We start from the raw sequence: 26,901 nt of genomic DNA, 5'->3' as shown, positions 1-26,901 counted from the left end.
GTTTAATAAACACTCATTTGTCCTTTTTCTTCCTTCCCTCTTGAGAATACATGAGGGAGAGTTTTTACTAGAAAAATCTGGGAAGCCCCATAGTAAAAGGTGAAATTTGAGCTGGGACCTTGAAGGATGAATGGGACTTATATGGATATGACTAGGGTGAGGGGAGGAACGACAGTATGAGCAAAGGAACAAAGGATGAGAAGAACATGAATCCATATAGTATAAAATGGATACATTGGGACGGGAAGGCTGAAGTAGAATGGCCTTTAGAGAAAAGGGTTTATAGTAGACAGAGAGCAAGGGCTGAAAGCATTCTCCGGATACACGGAAGAGGCAGAAACGGGGTTCGCAGATTATTTGGCCAACCCATCTACAGACAGAGCCAGTGGGTTTTGTTCCAGGTAGGCACTAGTGTCCACTCCCTTCAGTTGCAGCTGGCTGCATATTTTTATTTCCTGAGGTCATCTGACTACTTCCCCCAAACTTGATTGTACTCCCATATATTCTAAGACTATGGTTTGCCTATTTCTCATTGCTGGAGTCTGACTTTGCTTATAAGGCAATATTACAGTCCCTAGGAGTCTGCAGCTTTCCACAAGGACTCTAACAAGAGGAGATATAACAATACATACAGTACTTGAGTTTTAAACACCTCCTATACAGAGATTTCAAATAAAGCAGCTAGACATGTTTAATAAGTCAATAATGTGACAATATCATGAAGGATCAAAAATCATGACGTGTAAATAATGGTTATAGTAACTGAAGATATTTAATCTAGAGAAGAAAAGACTTGGGAAACACATGATAGCTATTTTTAAATATACTTAAAAGGGCAATCACAGGGAAAAATGACTAGATTTCCTATTACCCATGGTGAAATTTATAGAAGTATACTCTGACTTGATATAAAGGAAGATTTTTTTTAAAATATGACTGCCTAGGAGTGTTCAAGTAGGGTCAGATGACCAGTGATTGGGAATATTTCATAAGCAGGAGTGAGTAGGATCTGAGCCACTGTTCTACTGGTAGGGTGTTTGTGGTGTTCCTCAGTTAAAGTACTACAAGCAGCTTCCGTCCAATAAATGACTATCACCCCTCCTGGGCCTGTGTGTTGGTTACTTGAGAAGGCAGTAATACTGGATCCTGGAATATAGTCACACAGGACCCTTCATGCGGATACCCTTTTGTGTTCTCCAAACACCCACTCACGTGTGGTCTCAAAAACACCCAGTATCTTTACTTAGCTTTACGCACTTCACAATATGCTCAATATGAGCAATTTGACTCCCAAGCCTAGGTCAGGCCTGAGTGTTACTCATGAGCCATAGTTTTAGGCTGAGGAGCCTTGAGAGTTTGTGGAGGGATAGCCCCCCTGCCCGCAGGGGGCTGTGATGACAGAAGTCTGTAGGAGAGGTATCTAAGGAGTCCTGGCAAGGCTGGTCTAAAGATCCAGGTCTGGCAGCATCACTATCCATGAGGACCCCAGTTCCTATGGCTCTGTACATGGGGGGGCCATTTGTTCCTGGCAGACTTCATTCCAGAGGTCCTGTGTGGACCACGACTAGGGACCGGGCAGAAGGCGATGGCTAGTTGGAGGGAAGCCAGGCCCTTTAATAGGGGATGATGGCTGGAACATAGCACTAAAGTGGGCTCGACTTTCAAGCTGCATACGGTGGCCCAGTGGTGAGGTGAGTCCACGGACAAAATGGATCCGAACCAGCCCTGACTGTCCCCCAGATACCAGCCATCCATAAGAATCCAGGTTGGGACTGAATCGGACCTGCAAAGAGAACAGAAAACAAGAGATATTCACCATTGATGCTTTTGGGTGGTCCTACCTGTAAAGGGGGATAAAAAGGGCAACAGTCTAAAAGGACAGGACCATGATGGGGTGAGAGAGGTAGAAATCAGGTAGGTCTGTCATGTTCTGCAGGATGCAGAGCCAGAGCTGTCTTTCTTCCTTAGCTGTCTCTGCTGCCTTTTCATCCCTCATTTCATTGATTGTAGGTCTAGAGTTGGGAGGAAATGCAAGTGAAGGGTGAAGATGAGAGACAAGGTTTTTACCTTGTGAATTGCCTCGAGCTGCAGCCTGTCCAAGCAGAGCTGTGAATGCCCCTCTCCTTCCTGCATGCGCAGCATTGGCTCCCTGTGGAGCAGATCATGGAAGGAACTCTGGGGAGGGAAGGATAACAGGAGAGAGAAAGCCAGCAGCTTCTTAGTCTTGCATCTTTGTGCTGCAACTCCTTACAATGCCCTACTATACCAGAACTAAAGTCTTCTGCTTTTTAAAATGCCACACCCATTCTCCTGGCCTCAATTTACCAAATCTGTGTCTTGAAAGAGCAAGTAGTGATGGTTGACAGTTTCAGCATAAGTTCGAGCCTTAGGAGGGTTGGGGGCCTCAGATGAAGCAGAATGATCTCGACCTTCAGGGCTGTCCTGATATGGCATCAGATCTGCTTTATATATAGGCTAGAAAGGAGACCATGAGATTAGGTCCTATAATACTGGAGACAGAATAAAAGAGAAAATTGATGGGGCGCATGGGTGACTTAGTTGGTTAAGCGTCTGACTCTTGATCTCAGCTAAGGTCTTGATCTCAGGGTTGTGAGTTCAAGCCCTGTGTTGGGCTCCACGCTGGACGTGGTTTAAAAAAAAGAGAGAAAATTAAAAAAAAAAAAAAAGAGAGAGAAAATTGGTTTTGGGCAGGAAAGACTTAAAAGATGGAAGAAGGTAATATGTTTAAACACATGTACAGATGCACTATGATAAGGAAGATTATGTACAATTCTGTGCGAAGACTTCAAGGGATAATATCAGGTCTGGGAGAACTCATCCAAATTTGTACCTACTACTTCATAGTTCTAATTTAGGAGGTCATGTGGATTAGGACCCAACAAATGGTGCTATACCATTAAATATTCATATACGTACGAATCTTCGCTCTACAGGTCGCTTGACATTTATTGGGTTCAGTGCCATATCAGGCAATATAGCTGCAATGAGCTCCCCAGATATATCTCCTGCGGCTATTGTCCCAAGCCAGTCGGATCCTGAAAGACTCTAATAAGAAGAGACAGATTTCTTTCATTCACTCATTCATTCACTAATATTGTTTCAGTTCTGTGAACTGGTAACAACTCCATAGTCTGAAGTGGGAAATACATACAGAAACAAAAATGAGTTTATTGGGTGGTGGGATGGGGTAGGTGGGTGATGGGCATTGAGGAGGGCACGGGATAGGATGAGCACTGGGTGTTATATATAACTGATGAATCACTGACCTCTACCTCTGAAACCAACAATACATTATATGTTAATTAATTGAATTTAAATTTTTAAAAATGAGTTTACCATAACCTTTATCCCTGATGATACAGTTACCATACATCTATCCCTTCTATCCCCTATTGCTGCCTCTTCCTGACCCCCAGTAGCTGAGTAAGGGAATTGTTTTCCTGTGTAATGAAGACAGGGGCTCACCCAGACAGTGCCTTTTCGAGGAGCAGTGAAATAGGCCTTGAAACCAAGGTAACCAGCATCAATATAATGAATTCCACAGAGTCCGTAACTACAAGAGGAAGAAAAAATAAAACTTTCCTTTATCCAAGATTGGATTCATTTCCCTTCCCCCATTCCCTCCAGAACTCCAACTACCTCAATGAAACAGCTTTCAACCCTCCTCTCCCCACAACAGTCTAGCACATTTTGCCCCCCAACCCTTAGGGTCTGTCCCCAGAGCTCCTCTTGTGTGCATCCTGCCGTACGAGGCATAGCAGTTGTCCTGGGCCACAGTAACACCATTGTAGGGTAGGAGCCAGGCCAGCTCTGTACTCAAGAAGCGCTTGATAGAGTTTATGGGTTCATAAGGTCTTCGAAGGTCCCAGAATTTGATTTTGCGGTCGCTCCCCGCAGAGACAAGGAAATGACTGTGCAAAGAGGGGAGAAGAGGGAGAAGATCAAATCTGATCAAGTCCGGGAGCACCAGCCTTTTCAGGCTTCACCTCCCACCCCACAGCTCTGCTGTCCTGTACCTGTTAGCTTTGCACCACTGAAGTGTACGCACAGCCTGGTCATGGGCTAGGAAACACTGAAAGGGGTAGAGTTTCAAGGAGCCGTCAGAGAGCCGGATCCGCTGCAGGGGTGAATTAGTGGGAAGGTTCCAGAAAACCACCATGCCTGAGGTAGGGACAGAATGTGTAGGTATTAAAGGCCAGTTCTCTCTTCTTTGCTGTAATGTCTTTCTTGGGCTCCTAGGACCTTTGTCTTTTCCCTTCAGAGGTGACCCCCTTATGAAAGGATGTAGGGATCATAATTAGCTTGCCAACATTCCCTCTGTGATATTTCAGCTCCAACTCTTATCAACAAAAAATAGCTTAGTCTGGGACTTGCAGTTGAAAGACAGAATGAATACACCCAGTAGCCTCTATTCCCTACTAAACAGAAACAAAGGGATTTTTATTTTTTGTTTTTTAAAAGATTTTTATTTATTTATTCATGAGACAGAGAGACAGAACGCAGGCAGAGGGAGAAGCAGGCTCCATGCAGGGAGCCCGACGTGGGACTCAATCCCGGGATTCCAGGATCACGCCCTGGGCAGAAGGCAGGTGCTAAACCATTGAGCCACCTACGGATCCCCAACAAAGGGATTTTTAAAAAGCAAAAACCCTCTAGGACAAGGGTTGGCAAACTTCAGCCCTTAGGCCAAATACAGCCTGCTGCCTGCTTTGGTAAATAAAGTCTGACTGGAACAGTCACTCGTTCGTTTACCTAATGTATGGCTGCCTTCATTTCTCAATGGCAGAGTTGAGTAGTTCCAACAATGGTCAAACAGCCCACAACACATAAAATATTCACTATCTGGACCTTTTAGAGAAACATCTGCCAACTCTGCTCTAAGACAAAGAGAACAGGCAAGGAGCCAAAAGCAACAAGATGTAGAGAAACAGAAATCAAAAGAACAAAGAGAAACAAACTCTACTGACTCTAAAACAGGCTGCTCCTGGCCAGGCTAGCAGAGGAGGGAATCAAAAACATAACTTTGATAAAAGTAAAAGACAAATTAAAGAAAAGTAAGAATTTAATAAACAATAGCTGAGGAAACTGTAGCTAAAACCTCAGGAAATGTAGCACCTCTGAAACTTTCTTGGAAAAACTTATTGGCAGCGACCTCCAGCTGAGCCAGATCAGTCACGTAGCAACAAGGATGGACTCAGAGGGGTAGACTGATGGACATGGGTGATAATTTCAATACAGAAATCTAACTCAGGGATTTAAGACAGCAAAACAGCATCAAGACTGATGAACTCTGATGACATAGGATCATCACACCAAAAGAAACACACTTAAAAGACAGAGAGGGACAGGAAGCATGAGCATGCTAATTTCCTGACCTTCTGGGACCAGACTGATGAGGTCTAACCATGAAATTGTTCCCTGAGGACTCCAACTACCAAATATTCTTATTTATGATGCTTTTCTCTCTCCCCTTTTAAACCTTAAGATAATGTCTGTGGTGAAGGAACATTTATGTGGAGCTTAGCCCATCTCTCGGTTTCAATCTTTTTCTTTTATAAAATTAAAGTGTAATTAAATTTCATACATTTTCATTTAAAATGGCTTATACAGGGGCACCTGGCTGGCTCAGTTGGTGAAGCACGTGACTCCTGACTTCGTGGTTGTGAGTTTGAGCCCCATGTTGGGTGTGGAGATTACTTAAAAATGAAATCTTAAAAAAAAAAAAAAAAAAAAAGAAATCTTTAAAATAGCTTATATGGTATGATCCCATCGCTAGAATTCTCTCTTAACATCCGATCTTTTAATCTTTTATATGCATAGAAAACTCCCAAAAAAGGATGTTCTTTTATGCTTTTTTCTTTAAAGATTGTATTTATTTTTTAAACTTTATTTACTTTTTAAAGATTTTATTTATTTATTCATGAGAGACAGAGACAGAGAGAGAGAGAGAGAGAGAGAGAGAGAGGCAGAGACACAGGCAGAAGGAGAAGCAGGCTCCATGCAGAGGAGCCCAACATGGGACTTGATCGCGGGTCCCTGGGCACTAAAATGCTGAGCCACCCGGGCTGTCCGTATTTATTTATTTGTGAGAGATCAAGTGAGAGCATGATCTGGGGGGAGGGGAGAGGCAGAGGGAGAAGCAGACTCCCACTGAGTAGGGAGCCCAACACGGGGCTCAATCCCATGGCCCGGAGATCATTACCTGAGCCACAGGCAGATGCTTACTTAACCTACTGAGCCTACCCAGGTGCCCTTGTTCATCTATTCTCAATTATGTTTTTCTGAGTAGAAAACTTCTAGTGACTCTTCTTTCTAAATTTTAAAAAAAGATTTTATTTATTTATTTGAGAAACAGGGAGAGAGTGAGCAAGAGAGAGACCAGGGGTGGAGTGAGGGGCAGAGGGAGAAGCAGACTCCCCATTGAGCAGGGAGACTGATGTGGGACTAGATTCCAGGACCTCAGTATCATGACCCAAGCCAAAGGCAGACATCCAACCGAATGAGCCATCCAGATGCCCCAGACTTTTTCTTTGTGTTTTTTTTTTTAATATTGCTTAAACATAATGCCCAACACTGAACCAAAAAGGAAACAACCAAAAAACAAGCATACATAAAGTTTACAGAGCAATAGACCCTTATGCTCTCTTTGTTTTTTTTTTTTACCATTATAGTAGCCAGCAGCCAGGTGGTGGTGGGGCCGGGTGGGCATCCAGGCCAGGCTAAGGCACTGACCGCACTCAGAGGGGTCCGAAGCTTGCATAGACCCCACCTGAAGGGTTGCCACACATTGTACCTGCAGGAATAGAATAGTCAGGACTAGGGTTATGGATACCTACCATTTGCAACAAAGGTTCAAATCAGTGTTTAATACAGCAGGGAGGAGAGGCAGAAGGACACTCACTGTGGAATCGGTAAAGAAGGCTCAAGAAGATGGAGCCTTGGCTAAGGTAGCAGGTTGCTCACTCACCTTATAGATGGCAGGCTTCATTGCTTCTGTGAGAGAAGGAAAGCATTAACTGATGCTCTGGGAACAGAGGACTGAAATCCTGCCTTGCTCTTAGATCACACCCCAGATCTGAGAATGACCTTCCCTGACACCCATCTCTCCTCCAATACATTGATGAATCTACCTCTATCAGCCCCCATCTTCTTTTCTCCCCCACTGTTGTACATGAGCATATCCCTCCACCTATCAGAATGGCTAACTGCTCTACTCCACTCTTTCCACGTTCTCTCACCTTTTCTAGAATCTTGCTCATTTGATTATCTTTCCTTTTTCCTGAATGATCCACTTTCTCTCTCCCTACTGGGTCATTCTCATATTCAGACATAAACATGCACTACAGCCTTCTAACTAAATGAAACACACAAATAAAAACCCTTCCTTTAAACCTTGGTCACCTCCAGCACCTCCCTAATCTATGTGTTCCCCTTCACAGCCAAACTACTTGAAAGAAGTGTCTATGCATCTGTCTTCACTTCCTTATTGACTATTCCCTCCTCAGCCCACTCCTCCACCAGACCACCAAATATGGGATTTCTCAGGGCTCAAACCTGGGTACCCTTTTCTTTAAATACTCAGTACAGTTGAAAAACAAATAGGAGCTGCCTTTCACTAACCCTTCCTCTTCTTGCTCAACTTCAGCTCTCCAGTCTTTCCCTCTATTCCCAATAAAAAGACTGTTTATGTGTACTGTGTTTATATATACATAGCAGTGAGGGCAGGAGAGGTCAAGTAAAGGACTGGAGGCAGGAGAAGAGCAGGAGAAGAGAGTGGCAGGGAAGATCAGCCTTAGCAGCTCTACACAGCCAACCAGCCGTGGTAGCAGGAGGAGAGGGCCTGCAAGCACCCAGCAGGGAAAGGCAGGGAAAGGAGAGTGGCTGAAAGAGCCCAGTGACAAAACTGTAGCATAGAGCACACCTTGCAGGCTGCTAAAGAAAAAGGTCAAGGACAATAGGTGTGAAGTCAGAGTAGATGGGGTGCTGAGTGAGACTCTGTCCTAGAGGTGGGAGGACTTTAGGGGAGACAGACCCTGCTACAGCAGCACTACGTCCCCCTGCCCACTGTGCTACTTACCTGGGGGCTGCTGAGCCAGCAGGGCCTCCGGATGGGGCAGACTGAACAGCAGCACCTTCCCGTCTGAGCAGGCAAGAGCCAAGAGGCCCAACCTGGGCAGGAGAGGAGCCTAGAGGGGAGACCAGATCTGTGCTGAGGCTTGCTGCCTTTAGGGCCTCTCAGAAAACTTTTAAGGTTTTAGTCCCTGGAAATGCCATAGAGTTGCTGGGAAAACTCCATCCTCCGTGTCAACTCTGGGAACTCATAGGGTCTGGTCTCTCTGTTCTGATTGTGAGTCCTAGGGCATCCCACAAACAACAGGGAGGTACCTTCCGGGGGGTGCCTGGAAGTTCCCATGCTCCACTGGGGCAGAATTTGAGGTCCCAGATGCAGCCGTGGTCACAAGCGATCCCATAGACAAAGTGAGCCCTGTTGCCAGGACTGAGGAGAGAAAGCACAAGGGGAGAATGGGCCTGGGGCCGCCAGCCTGTGCTCCACCCCATCTCAATCCAAGCCAAGCCCCCCAGCGCCCCTGCCCAGCCCCATCCTTCTCTTCTCCTCACACCCTCCTATGGCAGCATCCCAGCCCCACCTCACCAGCTTTCTTGCTGCAAGGTCCCAAGGCCCCAGACTTGGAGCAGCCCAGGACCCGAGTGAAGCTGGCTCAGTGGGTGTGTCTCATTCATGTCAGGGCTGGAGAAAAGGGCCACATACTGCGAAGCTGCTGCCCCCTCTGGCACTGGACACCAGTCCAGAGCCCAGAGGGGTCCCCCTGTGAAGAAGGACACATCCCAGCGTTCTGGGTGTGCTGTGATCGAGCTAAATCTAGAGAAAAGTCAAAGATGGGGTGAAGAAAGGGATTAACAAAACATAATAAGGACTTAAGTAGGTGAAAGGATAAATTAACATCCAAACAATGGAATATTATTTGACACTAATCAGAAATGAGTTCTCAAGCCATAAAAAGGCATGGAAGAACCCTAAATGCATATTACCAAGTGAAAGAAGCCCACCCGAAAAGGCTATACACTGTATGATCCCAGCAATGTGACATTTTGGAAAAGGCTAAACTCTAAAGACAATCAAAAGATCTGTGACGGCAACAATAAGAGCAGAGGGCAGGATGAGTGGTTAGAACACAGAGGATTTTTAGGGCAGTAAAACTACTCTGTATGACACCATAATGACAAAGACAGCTCATTATACATTTGTCCAAACCCACAGAATGTACAACATCAAGAGTGAACCCTAGTGTAAATTATGGACGAGTGAGGACATGTCAGTATAGGTTCATCAACCGTAACAGATGTACCGTCTGGTGGGGGATACTGATAACCAGGGAGCTGTGTATGTGGAGTGGGGGACAGGGGTATATGGGAGATCTCTGCATCTTCCTCTCAGTTTTGCTGTGAACCTAAAACTGCTCCAAAAAAATGAAGTCTTTAAAAAAGAGAAGCAGGGGTGCCTGGTGGCTCAGTGATTGAGCACCTGCCTTCAGTCCAGAGCGTGATCCTGGAGTGCCAGGATTGAATCCTACATCGGGCTCCCTGCATGGAGCCCGCTTCTCCCTCTGCCTGTGTCTCTGCCTCTCTCTCTGTCTCTCTCATGAATAAATAATATCTTTAAAAAAATAAAAAAACGGTAATGAGGACAGAATGGTAGTTCCGCCTGGAGCTGGTATGAACTGGCTTAAGCCAGGGCCAGAAAAGCAAGAATGGTCTACAGGTGAGAATTTGTATCTTCCTCCTTTCCTTCCAAAGCTTCCAAAGCCTGTCTAGCTCTAGTTTACCTTCAAAGATGGTAGGCTGTGTTCTGGTTTACTATAGTGTTCTCTCCAGGGCCAGCCTGTCTGGATCTATCTGAGTACATGTGAACTGGTAAAATGGTCTGGCACTCCATCTCCCTTGCTTCCCTCAATCTGACCAGCAGTGATAAGCACTGCAAATTAGAAAGGGGGTGACCAGATCTAGCCAGGACTCCTGTGTTAGTCCAACTGGAACAGCATCAGGGGAAGAATGGAGCCAATTTGCCCTTTCAGATTTTTATCTATTCATGAGACACAGAGTGAGAGAGGCAGAGACATAGGCAGAGGGAGAAGCAAACTGCCCTCGGGGAGCCCAATGTGGGACTCAATCTTAGAATCCCAGGTCATGCTCTGAGCCAAAAGCAGACACTCAACCACTGAGCCACCCAGGCATTCCGGTCATTCCTTTCAATACTCATTTTTCATAATTCTATCTCCCAGAATCAGAAACAGATATGCAATCTTCACCTATTTATTCGGTAGAGTGTGCCATCTTCAGGAAGTCCTTCACGTTGGACAGAGAATAGTGGAGACTTCTCCTCCTGGGGCAGGTAGGGAGCCGCCTCACTGGGGGTGGAGGTGGGAACAGCGTGAATTTTGGAAGTTTCACTCATCCTAGGATTCCCTCCCCATCTGCAGTGGTGTCACCCCCTAAGCTTTAGAATGTCTCTTTAACTTACAGTTCAGATAACAAGTGCCACTTCCAGGCCAGGGGAATCCATTCTGCAAACTCCCAGTATGAATGCTTCTGTTCTCGGCTAGAGGAACAGAAGAAGCATTAATGAAGGAGAAGAGAGGTTCTAGAGCAAAGCTGTTCGGTAAACCTTTCTGCAGTGATGGAAGTGATTTATGATCTGTGTTGTCTGATAGATACACTAGCTGCATGCTGCAAGTAGCTACTGGGCACTTGAAATGTGGCTAGTGGAACTGAGAAACTGGACTTTTAATTTTAATTAATTTTACATTACATTTAAATGGCCATACACAGCTAGTAGCTAACATGTTGGACAGCACAGCTCTGGAGCTCTTACCTTCACAGGAGTGCCTTTTAGTTATGAATATCTTCAGTGTCCTGCCCTGGGAGTACTTCCCCTCTTTCCCATGGCCCTCCTTCTAAATGGTCCTTTACAAGCTGCCACCACCCTCTCATCCCCAGCCCCCTTCCTCAAGTCTCACAGGTCCTTGGTGAGATGGAGGCACTTCCAAACAGGAGCCATGATGTGATTTGGTAAGCCATTGGGAGACATTCCCCGGCAGTGTGGCTTCTGCTTCTGAGGAGCAAATGGAAAAAAAGTGTAAGGGAGGCAATTTTATAGATTAGAGAAAGTCCCCAGAAGGCAGCTTTCCCAGCTTTTACTTTTCTTGGCACTGCTTCCTCTCTAGCCTCTGACTTATCAGCACCTTAAAAGACTGATGTTTCTACCATTCCCACTCCTCCATAAAAACTGCCAAATACTTAACTGCAAAGCCTGTTAAGTATTTTCTGTTCACCTTCCTTGGCATTCAGTTCAAAGGACTTGCATTTGCTTCCTGAAATTCCTGCCTCATGGGATAACATCTCCTTATTCTTCCTGCCTCTGTGATATTCCCCCATAGGCAATCCCTCCTCCAACAGGTTGGGGTGATGATGGTATTACCCAGAGTCTCTCTGTCTTCTCTTCAACCCTCTGAGATACATGTACTCTGGGTACTCTCATCCCATGTCCATGGCTTTGATTACCATCATTATGCCTGATTATCAAGTTGACATCTTAGTAAATGTCAACTTTACCCAGTTTCAGCTTTTCTATAAATTCTAGACTTTTATAGTGTGGTGCAACCCATATTATAGAGCCTAAAGCAAAAGAAAAATCAGTAATACAGTTCCTGTATTTATTTAAAACTTTGATATTTTGTTCATCATAAATTTGTTGTATTATTTTTTAAGACTTTGAGAGAGAGACAGAGAGAGACAGAGAACACGAGCCAGGGGAGGAGCAGAAGGAGAAGGAGAAGCAGACTCCTCACTGAACAGGGAGCTCAATGCAGGGTTCCATCCCAGGGCCCTGAGATCATGACCTGAGCTGAAGGCAGACACTTAACCAACTGAGCCATCCAGGTGCCCTGCATTATTTTTATTTTTTTATTTTTATTTATTTTATTTTATTTTTTTTAATTTTTATTTATTTATGATAGTCACACAGAGAGAGAGAGAGGCAGAGACACAGGCAGAGGGAGAAGCAGGCTCCATGCACCGGGAGCCCTATGTGGGATTCGATCCCGGGTCTCCAGGATCACGCCCTGGGCCAAAGGCAGGCGCCAAACCGCTGCGCCACCCAGGGATCCCTATTTTTATTTTTTTAAATGTTGCATCAAAATCTTTATCTTGATTCCCGAAGAATTTGGTGCTCCCTTAAATGTTGCACTTGAGACAAGGAAAGCACTGGTCTCATGCACATGACTGGTCACCAGACATCTCTAGTAGGATGGCTCATGGCACACAGGCACCTCCAACTTAGCATGTCAGAAAGTAAGCCTATCACCTCCCATGCTCACTTTAACTACCCCCCCCATTCCTCTGTTCTGAAGTCCAGTACTTGAGAGTACCATCTAAGCTAGAAACTCCTACTCCTGCCTTTCCAGTAACTGCCAAGTGCTGTTAATTCTCTTAAATGTCTCTTGCACCTAACTCCCCACTTTCACTTTGCTTCACAACCTGACTCAGGCCTTCCCTACCACTATCTGGATAACTGAAGCTGTCTTCTGACTGTCCACTGCAGACCAACTTATTGTGTCCTATCTGACTTTTCTACTTAAAAACCTTTGCAGGGAGAAGAGGCAGAGGGAAGGAGGAGAGAGAACCTCAAGCAGGCTCCATGCCCAGATCATGACCTGAGCCAAAATCAATAGTCAGATGATGCTTAACCGGACTGCGCCACCTAGGTGCCCCATCAACTGTACATTTTTAAATGGCAAAATTTATGTTATGTATATTTTACCATAATTCAACAAACACCTGTGTTGGTCCTACCAGTCTTTGTCCTTCTATCCTCTCGATTTTAATCCCCCCACTGCTCTCCCACCGCCACCCCTTCTTCTGCTGGTCCCACAGGGCACTTCTATACCTTTGGAAACTTGCTGAGAACTCTCAATAGCCCTCCCCTGGGAATTCCTGGGAAAACAAATCTCTGGCAAACTTCTATTCTCCTTTCAACACCTAGCCCAACCATCACTTCTCCGGTGAAGCCCAAGTAGTTCACTGCCCTCCTCTACATGCCAAAACCATTTTGTTCCTTCCCAGTGAAGCCCTTATTACATGGTGGACTCTGTGAGGCAGAAGGGCTCTCTTAGTCACATGTGGTTCCTAGTGCAGAGTAGATGCTCAATATCTGAATGAGTAACCTCATGTACTTACATCCCCAGTCCCAACTTGTTCAACTGTTTTTTGAGGGTGTCCCTTTCTTCTTTTACCTATTTTAGCCATCAGTTACAAGACCAAAGCTTTCCACTGGGGAACCTTGCAGACCCCCCGCAACAAGCCCCCTATTTCCTCATTCACTTTCTTGTTCACTCAGGTTACCGCTGAAGTAGATCCTCGTGGGGTGCTTTGCGGCACTACAGGCTCGGGGTCAGATGAGCTCTCGCTTGGGGCCTCACTTTCATCTCCATCTTCAGCCTCGACCTGGAGAACAAAGTCTTCATCCCGTGCAGTATCATCCTCTTCTTCGCCACCTTGACAGGCTGCCTGCTGCCGAGTTTTCTTCGGTTTGGCAGGGCTGCTCACCTTGGGGCTCTCAGGACAGGACACTGGAGCAGGTAGTGCTGTTGAGAGCTCTTCAGCCAGTTCCTGAAGGTACAGAAGCGCCCTGCAGGACAGGGCAGAGTCAGAGCCACATTCACAAACACTTAACTGAGAGCCCACCTTTCCAGACACTTGGCTGATTCTTATCTCCCTGGGTCCTCCCAGTGACCCAGCGAAGCAGCTATTAATTTCCCTTCCCCTTTTGATAAAGAACCAGAAATCTAGGGAAGTTAAGGGAGTTGGCCAAGACAGGACTCAGATTATGTATGTGGAATCTGAACCCAGGTTGGCCAACTCCAAGTCCAAGGCACTTTCACGCTACCAGTCAGAGATCAGTAAGAGCCCAGGGAAGAATAGAAGGGCACACAGAGACCTGATATATACTGGACAGGAAAATTGCAACAAAGACCTGGAGGAAACTGAAAATGTGAGAGGATATAAGGCACAGAGGACAATCTCCTAGACAGACAAACTCAGCAACAGATAACTAAGTCGCTGTGGTAAGAGCTAGAAGATGGCTCAAGTCCCCAGAACCCTCCCACTTACCTGACATCTCATCACAGCCTTTGAACTCTCCAACATCTGCCCCCCTCAACCCCCTCCACCGAGCTGCACCCCACAATCCTTACACTTGGGCAGCCCTTCGACGGGGTCGTTCTCCCGGAGGGGTCTCAAAGTCCTCAGGGGGCCTCTTTGGAGGTGGAGATTCTGGATGTTCTAGGTCTTTGGACAACTTCAGTAGTAGCAGCTCTGCCTTGGACCTTCGACCTCGTTTCTTAGGCATGGGGGTAGACAGAGGGTTGGATTGATCTAAGAGACCAGGAACCAGAGGGGCTGATGGAGGATTAGGTTGTTGGGGCCTTTTGGGGCCTTTCCGTGTGCTACCACCTCTCTTCCGGCCAGGCTTTGAGGCCCTAGGCTTTGAGACCTTTGACATCTCTGAAGAAAGATCTGTAGAGAAGAAGAATATGGGTCTATGAGATGGGACCAGATCTCAAACCTCTTTGGAATAGATTATACCATACCCAGCTTGATAAGATCCTGTGGTTTCACCCTGTTTTCGTTCATCTTAATGTAAAAATGGGGAGATAAAAAGAGGAAGGGACAAGGTACCTTGCTGTTCAAGTCTGGAGAGGCTTTCTTGTTCTTGAGGGAGCCTTCTCTCATCAAGAGAATCCTCAAATCCAGTCAAAGGTGTAGGTAAAGACATCTCTATGGAAGCTTCAGCACTAGTTGTTTCTGAAGAGGCCTTGACATCAAGCTGGTTTAGCACCTCTTGTCCAGGAGAGTCTACTACAGTCATGTTCCCCACGGGGCCGGCCTCCCCCAGGGCAACACAGCCGACCCCGTAGGTATCCATCAGCACCCCCTAAAATGGCTGCCCCTGCATAGAGACATACACGTAAGTAGAAGCAAAAGCTATTTGCACTGGTTCAGATTTTCTACTTTCCTATCTTTTCTCCTCCCATCTCACCCGCTGCCCAGCTCCCAACCAGAAACCCAAGCTCCTTGATCATTCATTCATTTAACAACAATTACTAAACATCTTCTATGTTAGGCACTATTCTAAGAATTGGTAATTTGACATAAAACAAAACAGACAAGGTCCCTGCCCTCATGGAGTTTGCACACTAGAAGAGCTAGCAATAAACAGATAATAAGAAAGCTACCATTTATTTATTAAATGCTTACTATGTACTAAGCATTACATTCTTCAGCCAATTTAATTTAAAGCTCTTAAGTTTTCTTGTAAGACTAATGCAGTGAATGAGCCATTATGCAACCTCTTTCCCTAAAAACCCAATGATATGAATCACCCTCTTCACCTCAAAAAATAAAGAGAAAAATATCTTCCCCGAATTCTTAAACTTCCTAGAAGTAGACTACAAAGAATAGATGCCAGATATATAAAATTTAGACCAAACTGAAGGAGGATACCTAGAGCTAACACTCATCTTTGTGAATACTAGTCAAGGAAAATATTTATTTAATAAGAGTTCTTTAGTGCCCTGCCGTTAATCTTTCACCTGAATAGGGGAGGTAGATGGCTATGAGATAATTAAAGAACATCCTACTACATTAAGAGACCTTTCCCACATTGAAAAATGAACTAAAAAACTGTCACAAACCTTCATTTTTATTTTTTAATTTACTTGAGAGAGACAGACAGGACACGAGTACATGCACGCAAGTGGGGAGGAGCAGAGGGAAAGTCTCAAGCATACTCTCGCGGAGTACAAACCCCAAAGCAGAGCCCAAATCGGGGCCAATTCCACAACCCTGAGATCATTACCTAAGCCAAAACCATGAGTCAGTCGTTTAACCAACTGAGTCACCCAGGAGCCCCCCTTCATTTTTTTTCAAACCCAGAAAATCATTGTACAACCATGAGCCAAAGTAAACTGACAGAGATAAACAGAAACACTGATCACCAAACCAAAAAGCTGAGCAACACACAACCCTGCAAAGGCCCAGTTTTTGGCCAGAATAACCTACCTGTCTATGACAAAGAAGGAGAAAATACTCAAATCCCAGGAGGGAATCCCCTATAGGTCTGTATATGTCTTAAGGATAAATAACTCATTAGCCTTGGTGGTAAAGTGTGTTAATACAGATACCATAAGAAATATCATATAAGGGTGCCTGGGTGGCTCAGTCAGTAAACATCTGCCTTTGGCTCAGGTCATGATCCCAGAGTCCTGGGATCAAGTCGCACATCAAACTCCCTGCTCAGCAAGGAGTCTGCTTTTCCCACTCCCTCTGCCTGCCACTCTCCCTGCTTGTGTTCTCTCTGTGTGCCAAATAAATAAATAAATAAATAAATAAATAAATAAATAAAATCTTTTAAGAGAGAGAGAGAGATCATACAAATTAAACTTCCCAACTATCTCTCCTAAAGAAGCTATAATCTAAATATATTATAAACTCTAACAACAGCCCAATCCTCTAACTCAGGTACAAAGGAACATTGTGCTAAAGACACACTGTTAGAATCCAAAATAACTAGAGGTCAATGAGAATCTACCTACCTTGTTCTTTGGTAAATAGCAAGCCCTGAGAGAACTACTCCATTCAGAATCAGTAACATACAAAACGGATCCACCTGAAATCTATGCATAGACACTACAAAAAGAAAAAAAAGGAAACAAACAACAAAAAAAGATGAAATGTATTCTGTCAAAGCCTCCAGAAAACAGAAGAAAATCTGCAACAAAAACTTCTATACTTTCAAAAAAAAAAACCTCAAATCCAAAGATACCGTGGAATCTAGGAAATAAGAGATCAAAGAAAACAAAGCGAAAAGGGAGCAGTCATAAGGAAAGAAACTGAATAAACAAAATCATCATGAAATGAAATGAAAACTAGAGGAGAGGTAAATGTTGAAACTCTACTGCTGAAAAGAGGTAAAAGTGGTTAGTGAGATGATGTGGATGGAAAAGAAGGAGGGAGCCAACATATGAATAATTGATGATCCCAATGAAGAGAGATGAAAAATGAGAACAGAAGTGTTAAAGTGTTAAAAAACAAAAGAAGAAAATTTCCTGAAATAAAAAATACTTTCCTGAAATAAAGGAAGACCCCAGTCTAAAAGGGAAGCAAAAATCAATAAAGAATCACCAAGACCAAGAAATACCTGAGTGAAGATACTAAATTTCTCCAACAAAAAGAAAAATAAAAATCAAGTCATCCTCAGAGTTTTTAGAAACATATGATGCCAGAAGCTAAAAACACTAAGAGGGTCAAGAGAATTTTTTTTTTAAGATTTTATTTATTGATTTGAGAGAGAGAGAGAGAGAGAGAGAACCAGTGGGGGAGAGGCAGAGGGATAAGTAGACTTCCCGCTGAATGCATAGCCTGATGTGGGGCTCCCAGGACCCGAGATCATGACCTGAGGCAAAATTAGCCACTTAACCAACTGAGCCACCCAGGGACCCCAAGAAAATCCTTTAACTGAGACACCGTTCACATAAAGGCAACAGGATAATATTTTCAATATGCAAGTTTCTAGGACTTAAAAAACTTACACACCCTTAGTTTAAAAAATCCCCTTGAAGACCTACTTTAGCCAATTAAAGATAAATCAATATGAAGAACTTCCTAATGGAGAAGCTGTAGTATAAAGACTGGCAGTATACATTTAGTCCAGTGACACATGACCTGAGTTTAAACAACTGTGGTAACTACCACTATAAAACAGATTGTAATTTAAAATTTTGAAAGTCAAATTTTTTACATTTTGCAATGTAAAAAGTGCTATTATTCTGACTGTAGTAGATGAAGACCAAGAAGTATCCTGATTTTGCTTGTAAGGTTGATAAATGGAAAAATAAAGGTTTATTAATACAATTTAATTAAACATTAAAAGCAGTCTACTATATTGCTTCCAAAATACCTAGCAGCCATAGGAACCAGAAGGAATTGCTTTAAAGGCTACAAAGTAAGAGACTGAAAATAAAAGAAACACAAAGAAAAGAAAAAAACCTACAAAGATGACAAAAGATAAAGATATAGAACAACAACCAAAGATCAACTCATCCATTAAAAACTATAAGCTTTGAAAGAGATGCCTAAAACAAAGGAACTCAAAGAGCTGAAAGTCAAAAGACACATAAAAAATATACAGGGCAAATGTAGACAAAGAAAAGAGTTTTGTTGGTAATAGCAAAGTTGAATTCAGGGGATAAAGTACAAAAAGGGACAAAAAGGGAATACTTTATAATAAATAAAATTTCAAATTATATAAAAGATAAATGTCATGAACTGTTTGATATCAAATGACATAGCATCAAAATAAGGCAAAATCCTCAGGAAATCCAAGAACTGTTTTTTTTTAAGATTTGATTTGATTTTATTAATTAATTAATTAATTTATTTATTTATTTATGAGAGACACAGAGACAGAGAGAGGCAGAGACACAGGCAAAGGGAGAAGCAGGCTCTATGCAGGGAGCCCGACGTGGGACTTGATCCTGGGTCTCTAGGATCAGGCCCTGGGCTAAAGGCGGCACTAAATCGCTGGGCCACCCGGGCTGTCCTAAGATTTTATTTTTATTTATTCATGAGAGACACTGAGAAACAGAGACACAGGCAGAGGGAGAAGCAGGCTTCCCACAGGGACCTCAATGTGGGATTCAATCCCCGAACCCTGGGATTGAGTCCCACATCATGACCTGAACTGAAGGCAGATACTAAACCACTGAACCACCCAAGTGTCCCCCAAGAACCACTTCTTTTAACCACTAACAGATCACATAGATAAGGACCAAGAAGACATGAATGATTATTTTATAATCATAATAAATGATTATTGAGGTTCAGTTGCATAGAATAGAATCCTCTCTAGACCAGCTAAAAGGGACTTACTATATAGGGTATTACATGGTTCACATAAGGGGTTCCTAAAGTGTGGTCCTGGCAGCATCAGCATCACTTGGAAATTTGTTAAAATGCAAATTTTCAGTCCTATCACAGACCTACTGAATCTGAACTCTAGGGTGAGGCCAGCACTTTGTGTTCTCAAAACCCTTTAGATTATTTGTATGGATGCACATGCAAGCTTGAGAACTACCCACATGCAGGATCACTGCAACAGGGGTGGGGGTGGGGGACAGTTTAGGAACAAGTGCTTGTCAAAATGGGAAATTGTCTGGCAGCTGCTGGTTCAAGAACAGGGCTTCTCCTCCTACACTACGATGTGGAGGTCCCTGCGACAGCTGATGGTTCCAGGAACTGCCTCTGCATTGATCAGAAAGTGACCTGACTAAACAGGGAAGACCCTTCTCTGGTTCCCAGATCCAGAATCATACCTCTGCCACAATCTGTACCAGCAAAATGTATGGTCTCCTGGCCTGCCTCCTATCTAAACTTGGTCCAAATTTTAGTTCTCCAAAAGCACATTTGATTGGCAAGACCTAAATTATATTCAGAATCTTGGATGGGAAAAAAAATTCCAGGAATTGAAATTTCTAGCTTTCTAGGCTCTCAAATGGAGCTTTGTCCTTCACTCACATCCCACTACCCCATGGTAGAAAGTGGGATCAATGTCTTGTCAATTCCTCTCCAATGCTACTTGTAGACCAACAGGCCTCCCTACCTTGTAAAAACTGTTCCTTTGAAGCTCGTAACATTCAGCTAAACCACTGCTACTCACTCACTGCCATACATTGGACCTTGTCATCTCACAAAACCTTTTAACTTCCAAAATCACAAAGACATCCCACTATCTGATCACAACCTCCATCATAATGGCTCAACTACTATCACTGAATCTATTTTTCAACCGTATCAAGCCACCATCCATTGATCTCTCCCAATTTCTCCCTGTGTTGGCCACATCCTATCTAGCTTGGATTCTTTTATTTTAATCAGACTTTTGTTGATAGTATAAAGTTCTTTTCTTGTCTTTTTATTCCACAGGACTGGCAACATTTAAGTCCTGGATGAACCAACCATCCTTTTTCTCCATGTGCATATAAGTTGCCAGAGCGCTAGCAATTATACATTCTCTCTAATCAGTCCCTATGCTCCCTTTCCTCCAACATCTGATCCCCTGGTTCTCAGCAGATGATTTTGCCTCTGATTTCTAAAACAAAACCCAAAGCCATTAGGTGGGACATACTTCAATATCTGGTCAAGTAGCCTAACATTCCCTGCATCTGAACCCCTCAGCTACTTCCAATTGTGTTCTAGCTCTATTCCCCCACCTTCTAAGGGCACTGAAATTATTTAACCTTTTCCTTTACATTGGCTATTTCCCAACTGCATTTAAATGTCTCTAATTCTCATCTTAACAGACATACAACAATCCTTCAACCCATATTCTTCCTGCCTCTCACAGTCAAACTTTTAATGAGCTGTCTGCCCTTGATGTTTTAATTTCCCTACTTCATTTAGACTAGGATATTGCCCTCCAACTCATCAAAGAAACTAAAGTCATCAATAATTGCTGTGTCAACTAATGCAATGGATGCTTCTGAGTCTCGTTTAACTTGATCTCTCAGCAACACCCACACTACAGACCACACCTTTCTTGAAACATTTTTTCTTGAGAAGAAATTCAAGTGCAATAAAGTTTCAGATTTGGGCAAAATTTTCTGTCTTTTACAGCTGTCTTACACCTATTTGGCAGCTTCTTTGTTTCTTTGCAAATGTACTTCTTTTTTCTTTCCAAGCTTTCAACTTACTTTGCTTTCTTTTCTTTTTGAGGATTGTTTTTTTTTTTTAATTTAAAAAAAAATTTTAAAGAATTTATTTATTTATTCATGAGAGACACAGAGAGAGAGCAGAGACACAGGCAGAGGGGAAGTAGGCTCCATGCAGGAAGCCTGATGCAGGACTTGATCCGGGGACCCCAGGATCATACCCTGAGCCGAAGGCAGACAGATGCCCAAACACCGAGCCACCCAGGCATCCCTTTGAGGATTGTTTTTATAAAAATTTTAGTTGACACAAAATACTTGTAAACACACATAAAATAAAACAAATAGCAATAAAGCACCTGTTTATCTGCCACATTTCAACTTAGCTTTAATAGCAACAACTCTTTCATACTCAATTTCTTTAGGATTTAAATATATATATATTATCTGACATAAAAAATGTTGAGAACCATCACAAATGACTCTTAGCAGGCATTGAACTCAACCAGTGGGAATAGAATGAGCAGGCCTATTGGAGAAAAGTCTATAGGCTTCAAGCATTCAGTGTGCATGGGCATCTGTCTGTATGCTTCACAGAGGAAACAGAGAACGGTTAACACAGGAAGCTAGTTAAATAGGTATCAATTAAGAGAACTTCTACGTATGTCTTAAAGATTTTCCACATCAGTACACTTACATATATCTCATTCTTCTTGGTTACTATCCAGTGTTCCATAGAATTATAGTTCATTTGGAATATTCTCCATTTGATGGACAACTGAATCACAACACTATTACAAACAATACTGCTATAAATATTTTAGTAGAGAACTCTCCATTAATGGGAAATTATTTTCTGGACTAATGATCTGACATGCAATTATCGTTAGTGGTTGAAGGATATACACATTTCAAAATTTAATAGATACTGCAAACAGCTCACCAAAACAAAAAATAATTTATAATCCCACTATAACCATTTATCAGTACTCATTTTACCACACCCTTGCCAATCTTTAATTTTTGCCAATCTGATGAAGGAATGCTTTCTTATTTTATTTTTTTGGATTATCCTGATGATTGAGGTTAGCAGCTTCTTTTTATCTTTTTTTTTTTTTTGTGTGTGTATGTATATATATATATATATATATATATATATACACACACACACAAGTATGTATTTTTTTTTTTTAAGATTTGAGAAAGAGAGACCGCAATCAGGAGGGGGAGAGGGAGAGAGAATCTCAAGCAGACTCCTTGCTCAATGTGGAGCCCCACACAGGGCTTGATCTCACTACATTCAGATCAGCACCTGAGCTGAAACCGAGTCTGTCACTTAACCAACTGTGCCACTCAGGTGCCCTGGACATCTGTATCTTTTTATAATTGTCCATACAAATGATTTGCCTTCACCTCTATAGGACAAATCAATCTTTTTTCTATTGATCTGTGGAGTTATTATTTATGTTGCAAAAACTTTGTTTCTACCTTTTTTTTTTTTTTTTTTTAAAGAGGGCAGCCGCGGTGGCTCAGGGTTTAGTGCCACCTTCAGCCTGGGGTGTGGTCCTGGGGTCCTGGAGACCTAGGATCGAGTCCCACGTCGGGTTCCCTGCATGGAGCCTGCTTCTCTCTCTCTCTCATGAATAAATAAAATCCTAAAAAACAACAACAATAACAACAACAAAAAACAGGGGGGATGCCTGGGTGGCTCAGTGGTTGAGCATCTGCCTTTCGCTCAGGGCGTGATCCTGGAGTCCCGGGATCGAGTGTCAAGTTCTGCATGGGGCTCCCTGCATGAAACCTGCTTCTCCCTCTGCCTGTCTCTCATGAATAAATAAAATCTTAAAAAAAAAAAAAAAAGAGTTCAACATTTAACCGACTGAGCCACCCAGATGACTTTGTTTCTACTTTTTTTTTTTTTTGAAGACTTTTTATTTATTTATTCATGAGAGACAGAGAGAGGCAGAGACACAGGCAGAGAGAGAAGCAGGCTCCATGCACCGGGAGCCCGAGGTGGGATCCCTCCCTGTTTCTTTTTTAAAAACTTTGTTTTTAACATTTCTTGCTAAACTGAAATTTTACTTTCCAAGTTAAATTCCTCAATCTTTTCCCTTACAAATTGTTTAGGGTCTTAAAAAGACATTTCCTACCCTGCTGATATATACATACCCTATTTTATTTTCTTCTAATACTTTTTCTAGTTTTTTTTTTTTTTAAACAATTTATTTATTTATGATAGTCACAGAGAGAGAGAGAGGCAGAGACACAGGCGGAGGGAGAAGCAGGCTCCATGCACCGGGAGCCTGATGTGGGATTCGATCCAAGGTCTCCAGGATCGCGCCCTGGGCCAAAGGCAGGCGCCAAACCGCTGCGCCACCCAGGGATCCCCTTTTTCTAGTTTTGAATCTTAAATGTAGCTCTTTAGTCCATGTGGAATTCTTTTTTTTTTTTTAAGATATTATTTATTTAGGGGATCCCTGGGGTCTAATACACTGTTTCCCAAAGTGTTCCTATGGTACAGCTGGTGGTACGTACGACGATTTTAGTGATACAAAAATGAACGATTTTATTAGACCTTTTATATTTTAACTTTAACTTTTATTTTAACTCTAGCCCTTGGGGCGCCTGGGTGGCTCAGCCTGAGTCTCGATTTCTTCTCAGGTTGGGATCTCAGGGTCGTGAGACCGAGCTCAGGAATCCGGCTCCCCGCTGGGCTTGGAGCCAGTTTAAGATTCCCTCCTCCCCGGCCCATCCCCCACCCCCTCCGCGCGCGCGCGCGCGCGCGCTCTCTCAAAACAAAACAAAAGCCAAAAAAAACTCTAGCCCTTGAAACCCATGGTTTCATCTATCTTGCTTAGATTGAGATTAAGGCACTTAAACTTGAAAAACAAACCAGTTTAAAGAAAACTACTAAGAAAATAATAGCACATTAGATAAGAAGGGATGGCAAAAAGTATTCAAACAACAGGAATGGCCGAAGTTTAACAATACGCCGCTAGGGCGAAGAGGCTTCGCCGTACACTACACTTCTCTAACAAAGTGAGTTACTACGGGTGGGGCTGAAGTCGCCACCTCTGCCTGCCTCAGTAGACAGCCAACTTGCCGCGGGATAAAAGCACTAGAAGGGAAACATAACTGGCCCTTGGCTGCGCCAATGGGGTTGCAGCGCGCGGGGCACAACCCCGGGGTTAGAGGAGCCTCACGGAGGAAGTGGCTGGGACACAGCAGGATGAGGAGACTAACCCGCTACCCCTCCAGCAGGGACCGCCTGCCCTTCCTCCGTAATGGGCGTGGGGGGCAGCTTCCACCACTAGTCTGTGCTGGGAGCGAGCCCTGAGTTTCTGAGGCTCAGGACTACGGAGGTTCGCGGAGTCCGAGAGATGCAATGTAAGCAGCGCCGCGGCCCGGACACAGGATGCCGTGCTACCCGCACAGCATCGAGGAAGAAGGCAAGAGCCGTGGTTAGGAGGGATGAGGGATGTCCGGTTGCACTACAGGGAAGGAGGTGGGGAGTGTGATGGTTTCTGTAGCAGTGCGGGGACTGGAGGTCGCGATGCTGTGCAGAGAGGGAACAGCGGAGCCAAGAGCTAGTTCCCAATATCTTAGTGCTATGGGAAAGGGAGGAGGAGGAGTAATCGTGGGGCCCCCGCACACCCCGCTGCGGTACACTCACCCTCACCAAAGTCCTTCCGGAAGTCCAAGTTCGAAGATGGCGCCGTCTATCTAGTCGCGGTTTTATGACGAAATCTGGTAGCTACTCTTTATTGACCCCTCCCCCCCACTCCTCTACCCGTGCCTCCAGTGCACAAGGTAAACACGTGAGCGTGGTGGGGACTTTGTGCCCGAAGACGTTTTCTCAGACTATGTATTCCATAATGCAGTGCGGCGAGAGTCCCGCGCCCTTTCGAGCGAGCGAGGCTCCCGGCCTTTAGCCGCGCCGGGGACGCTGCGTGGCCTTCTGGGACTTGCAGTGTCAAGAAAGCAAGATTGACGCCTGCGCGGTGACGGTCGTCGCGCCCCGCGGGTTCCCACGGGGCCTGTACGCGAGCCTCGAGTTTGCGGCGCGCCCAGGCCTTGCCGCCGCTTCCGAGCGCTGAAGCCTGGCTAATGGTCAAGATTACCGGCCATGTAGTGGGCAGGGCCGGGCTGGACTGAGAGTAACTACCTCGGCACGGTCAGAGCGGAGAACTCAGACTGAGAGGCGGAGGGAGGATGGCTTGGGCCTCCACCGAGGGCAGCCATTCATGAAGTCCGGGATGGGTGCTCCAAAGACAAAAAGGGGCCTGGGGAAAGGACAGAGGGAAACCAGTAGGAAAGCCTGGCGTGGGCACGCTCGCTGCACTCTTCTGAGCCTCAGGCTTGGCCCGTGGCCTTGTTTGGGCACAGGCCTTCCCTGGTCCCTCCCAGAGAGATGGGATGCCAGTGAACAAAGAAAGAACGTAACAAATCTCTGCCCTTTCCTGAGACATTGAAAGCCATATAAGTTTTACAGGTCTCAGCATACTAACTAGAAGAGTTCAAGATGTATAAATAGGGACAGGAAAGACTGGAGTAAACCAGTCTTTGTCTTCCGGAAGAATCCCCCCTATTAAATTCTTTTAGTTACACAAAAGATTTGAGAAAAACGTGGGAGGAGCTAAGACTTAAAAAAAAAAAAAGCCTGAGTTAAGGGACTCACCCCAACTCCCTTAGCGAATTTAGGCTGTGCCTAACTTAGGTTGTGCTGGGGCTTAGACCAGCTTTGTGAGAACACAAAATTGGGTGAGGCTCAGGCAGCAGTTCCCCTAATCCGTACTATCTTAAATGCTTGTCTGATGGGACAGCTCTAGGAAATGTCTCTCCACTCCTGTTGCCTCAGATCAGGCCATCTTTGACTTAACTGCAAAATCTTTTATATTACTTGTATTCACTTTCAGAATAAGATAATCACGTGGCTCAAAATTCAAAGGATACATAGGGTATAAAGTGGAGACTCCCTTCTACCTGTCTCCACATGCACACAATCAGTTCCTAGTTACAGATCCAAGATATTTTATTTATACACATATGAAACGCATATATATCTTTACCCTTTTAATTCAAACAATGAATACACACACTGTCCTGCATCTGCCTTCTTTTAACTGAGTGTACCTTGGAGATTGTCCTTTTTTTGGTATTAAAACCTTCCTCAGGGTAGTCCCGGTGGCTCAGTGGTTTAGCGCCGCCTTCCGCCCAGGGCCTGATCCTGGAGACCTGGGATGGAGTCCCATGCCCGGCTCCATGCATGGAGCCTGCTTCGCCCTCTGCCTGTGTCTCTGCCTCTCTTTCTGTGTCTCTCATGAATAAATAAGTAAAATCTTAAAAAAAAAAAAAAAAAAAAAAAACCTTCCTCATTCTTTATTATGGCTGCTTAGTAATGATATAAATGTAGGAAATAGTTGACCCTTGAACACAGGAATCAGGGGTGCTAACCCCTGTGCAGTGGAAAATCTCTCCCAAAAGCCTTACTGAATAGCCTGCTGTTGGCTGGAAGCCTATAAACTGTCAATACATATTTTGTATGTCAATATGTATTATATACTGTATTTCTTACAGTAAGCTAAAAAAATACAGTAAGCTAGAGAAAGGAAAATGTTAAAATCATAAGGAGAAAATACATTTACAAAAAAAAAAAAAGAAAATACATTTACAGTACCGTAGCATAACAACAACAACAAAAAATCGGTGGACCCACACAGTTCAAACCCATGTTGTTTAAGGGTCAACTATAATTTGAGTTAGTCCCTTGTTCTTATTAATGGGTATTTAGGTGGTTTCTAATCTTTTGCAATTGTAAACAATTCTGCTACAAATAACCTGTTACTTCAAATGTGTAATCTATGGGTAGGAAGCATTATAAATTTCTGGAGGCAGAGTTGCTGGACCAAAGTTTTGATGCATTTATAATTTTGATTGACAAGCAATCTTTCTATTGATCTGTTTCTCTGCCTCTAATCTCTACCAGTTCTTTCTAAAGTATAGAGCTAACCCTGTGGATCCTCTGCTTAATTTTAATGATTAATATGCTCAATAACTTAACCCATGAGCTGATAAATCTTTTTTTTTTTTTTAAGAGAAA

At 43.8% G+C, this 26,901-nt stretch overlaps 1 protein-coding gene across 2 annotated transcripts; it reads right to left on the bottom strand.

Annotated features, from left to right (window-relative positions):
* Positions 1-428: 428 nt before the first annotated feature.
* Positions 429-25,282, bottom strand: GTF3C2 (general transcription factor IIIC subunit 2). Of its 2 annotated transcripts, none has more exons than XM_041756386.1 (19): positions 24,475-25,282; positions 14,776-15,046; positions 14,292-14,613; positions 13,441-13,726; positions 11,058-11,152; positions 10,562-10,639; positions 10,350-10,448; positions 8,675-8,902; positions 8,407-8,518; positions 8,099-8,207; positions 6,989-7,014; positions 6,685-6,814; positions 4,038-4,182; positions 3,771-3,932; positions 3,487-3,574; positions 2,938-3,066; positions 2,326-2,475; positions 2,068-2,175; positions 429-1,783 (listed from the first exon to the last, which is right to left on the bottom strand). In XM_041756386.1, exons 2-19 carry the CDS (start codon positions 15,020-15,022, stop codon positions 1,565-1,567), a joined length of 2,733 nt encoding a protein of 910 aa, XP_041612320.1. In that variant the 5' UTR covers positions 15,023-15,046; positions 24,475-25,282; the 3' UTR covers positions 429-1,564. The 2 variants fall into 2 exon arrangements, with proteins under 2 accessions (XP_041612320.1, XP_041612321.1); XM_041756387.1 differs by lacking the exon at positions 24,475-25,282 and adding an exon at positions 16,692-17,488.
* Positions 25,283-26,901: the final 1,619 nt, after the last annotated feature.

The sequence above is a fragment of the Vulpes lagopus genome, chromosome 5 (assembly GCF_018345385.1).
Source record: "Vulpes lagopus strain Blue_001 chromosome 5, ASM1834538v1, whole genome shotgun sequence".
NCBI lineage: Eukaryota > Metazoa > Chordata > Mammalia > Carnivora > Canidae > Vulpes > Vulpes lagopus.
This window is presented reverse-complemented; position numbering and strand designations above follow the sequence as displayed.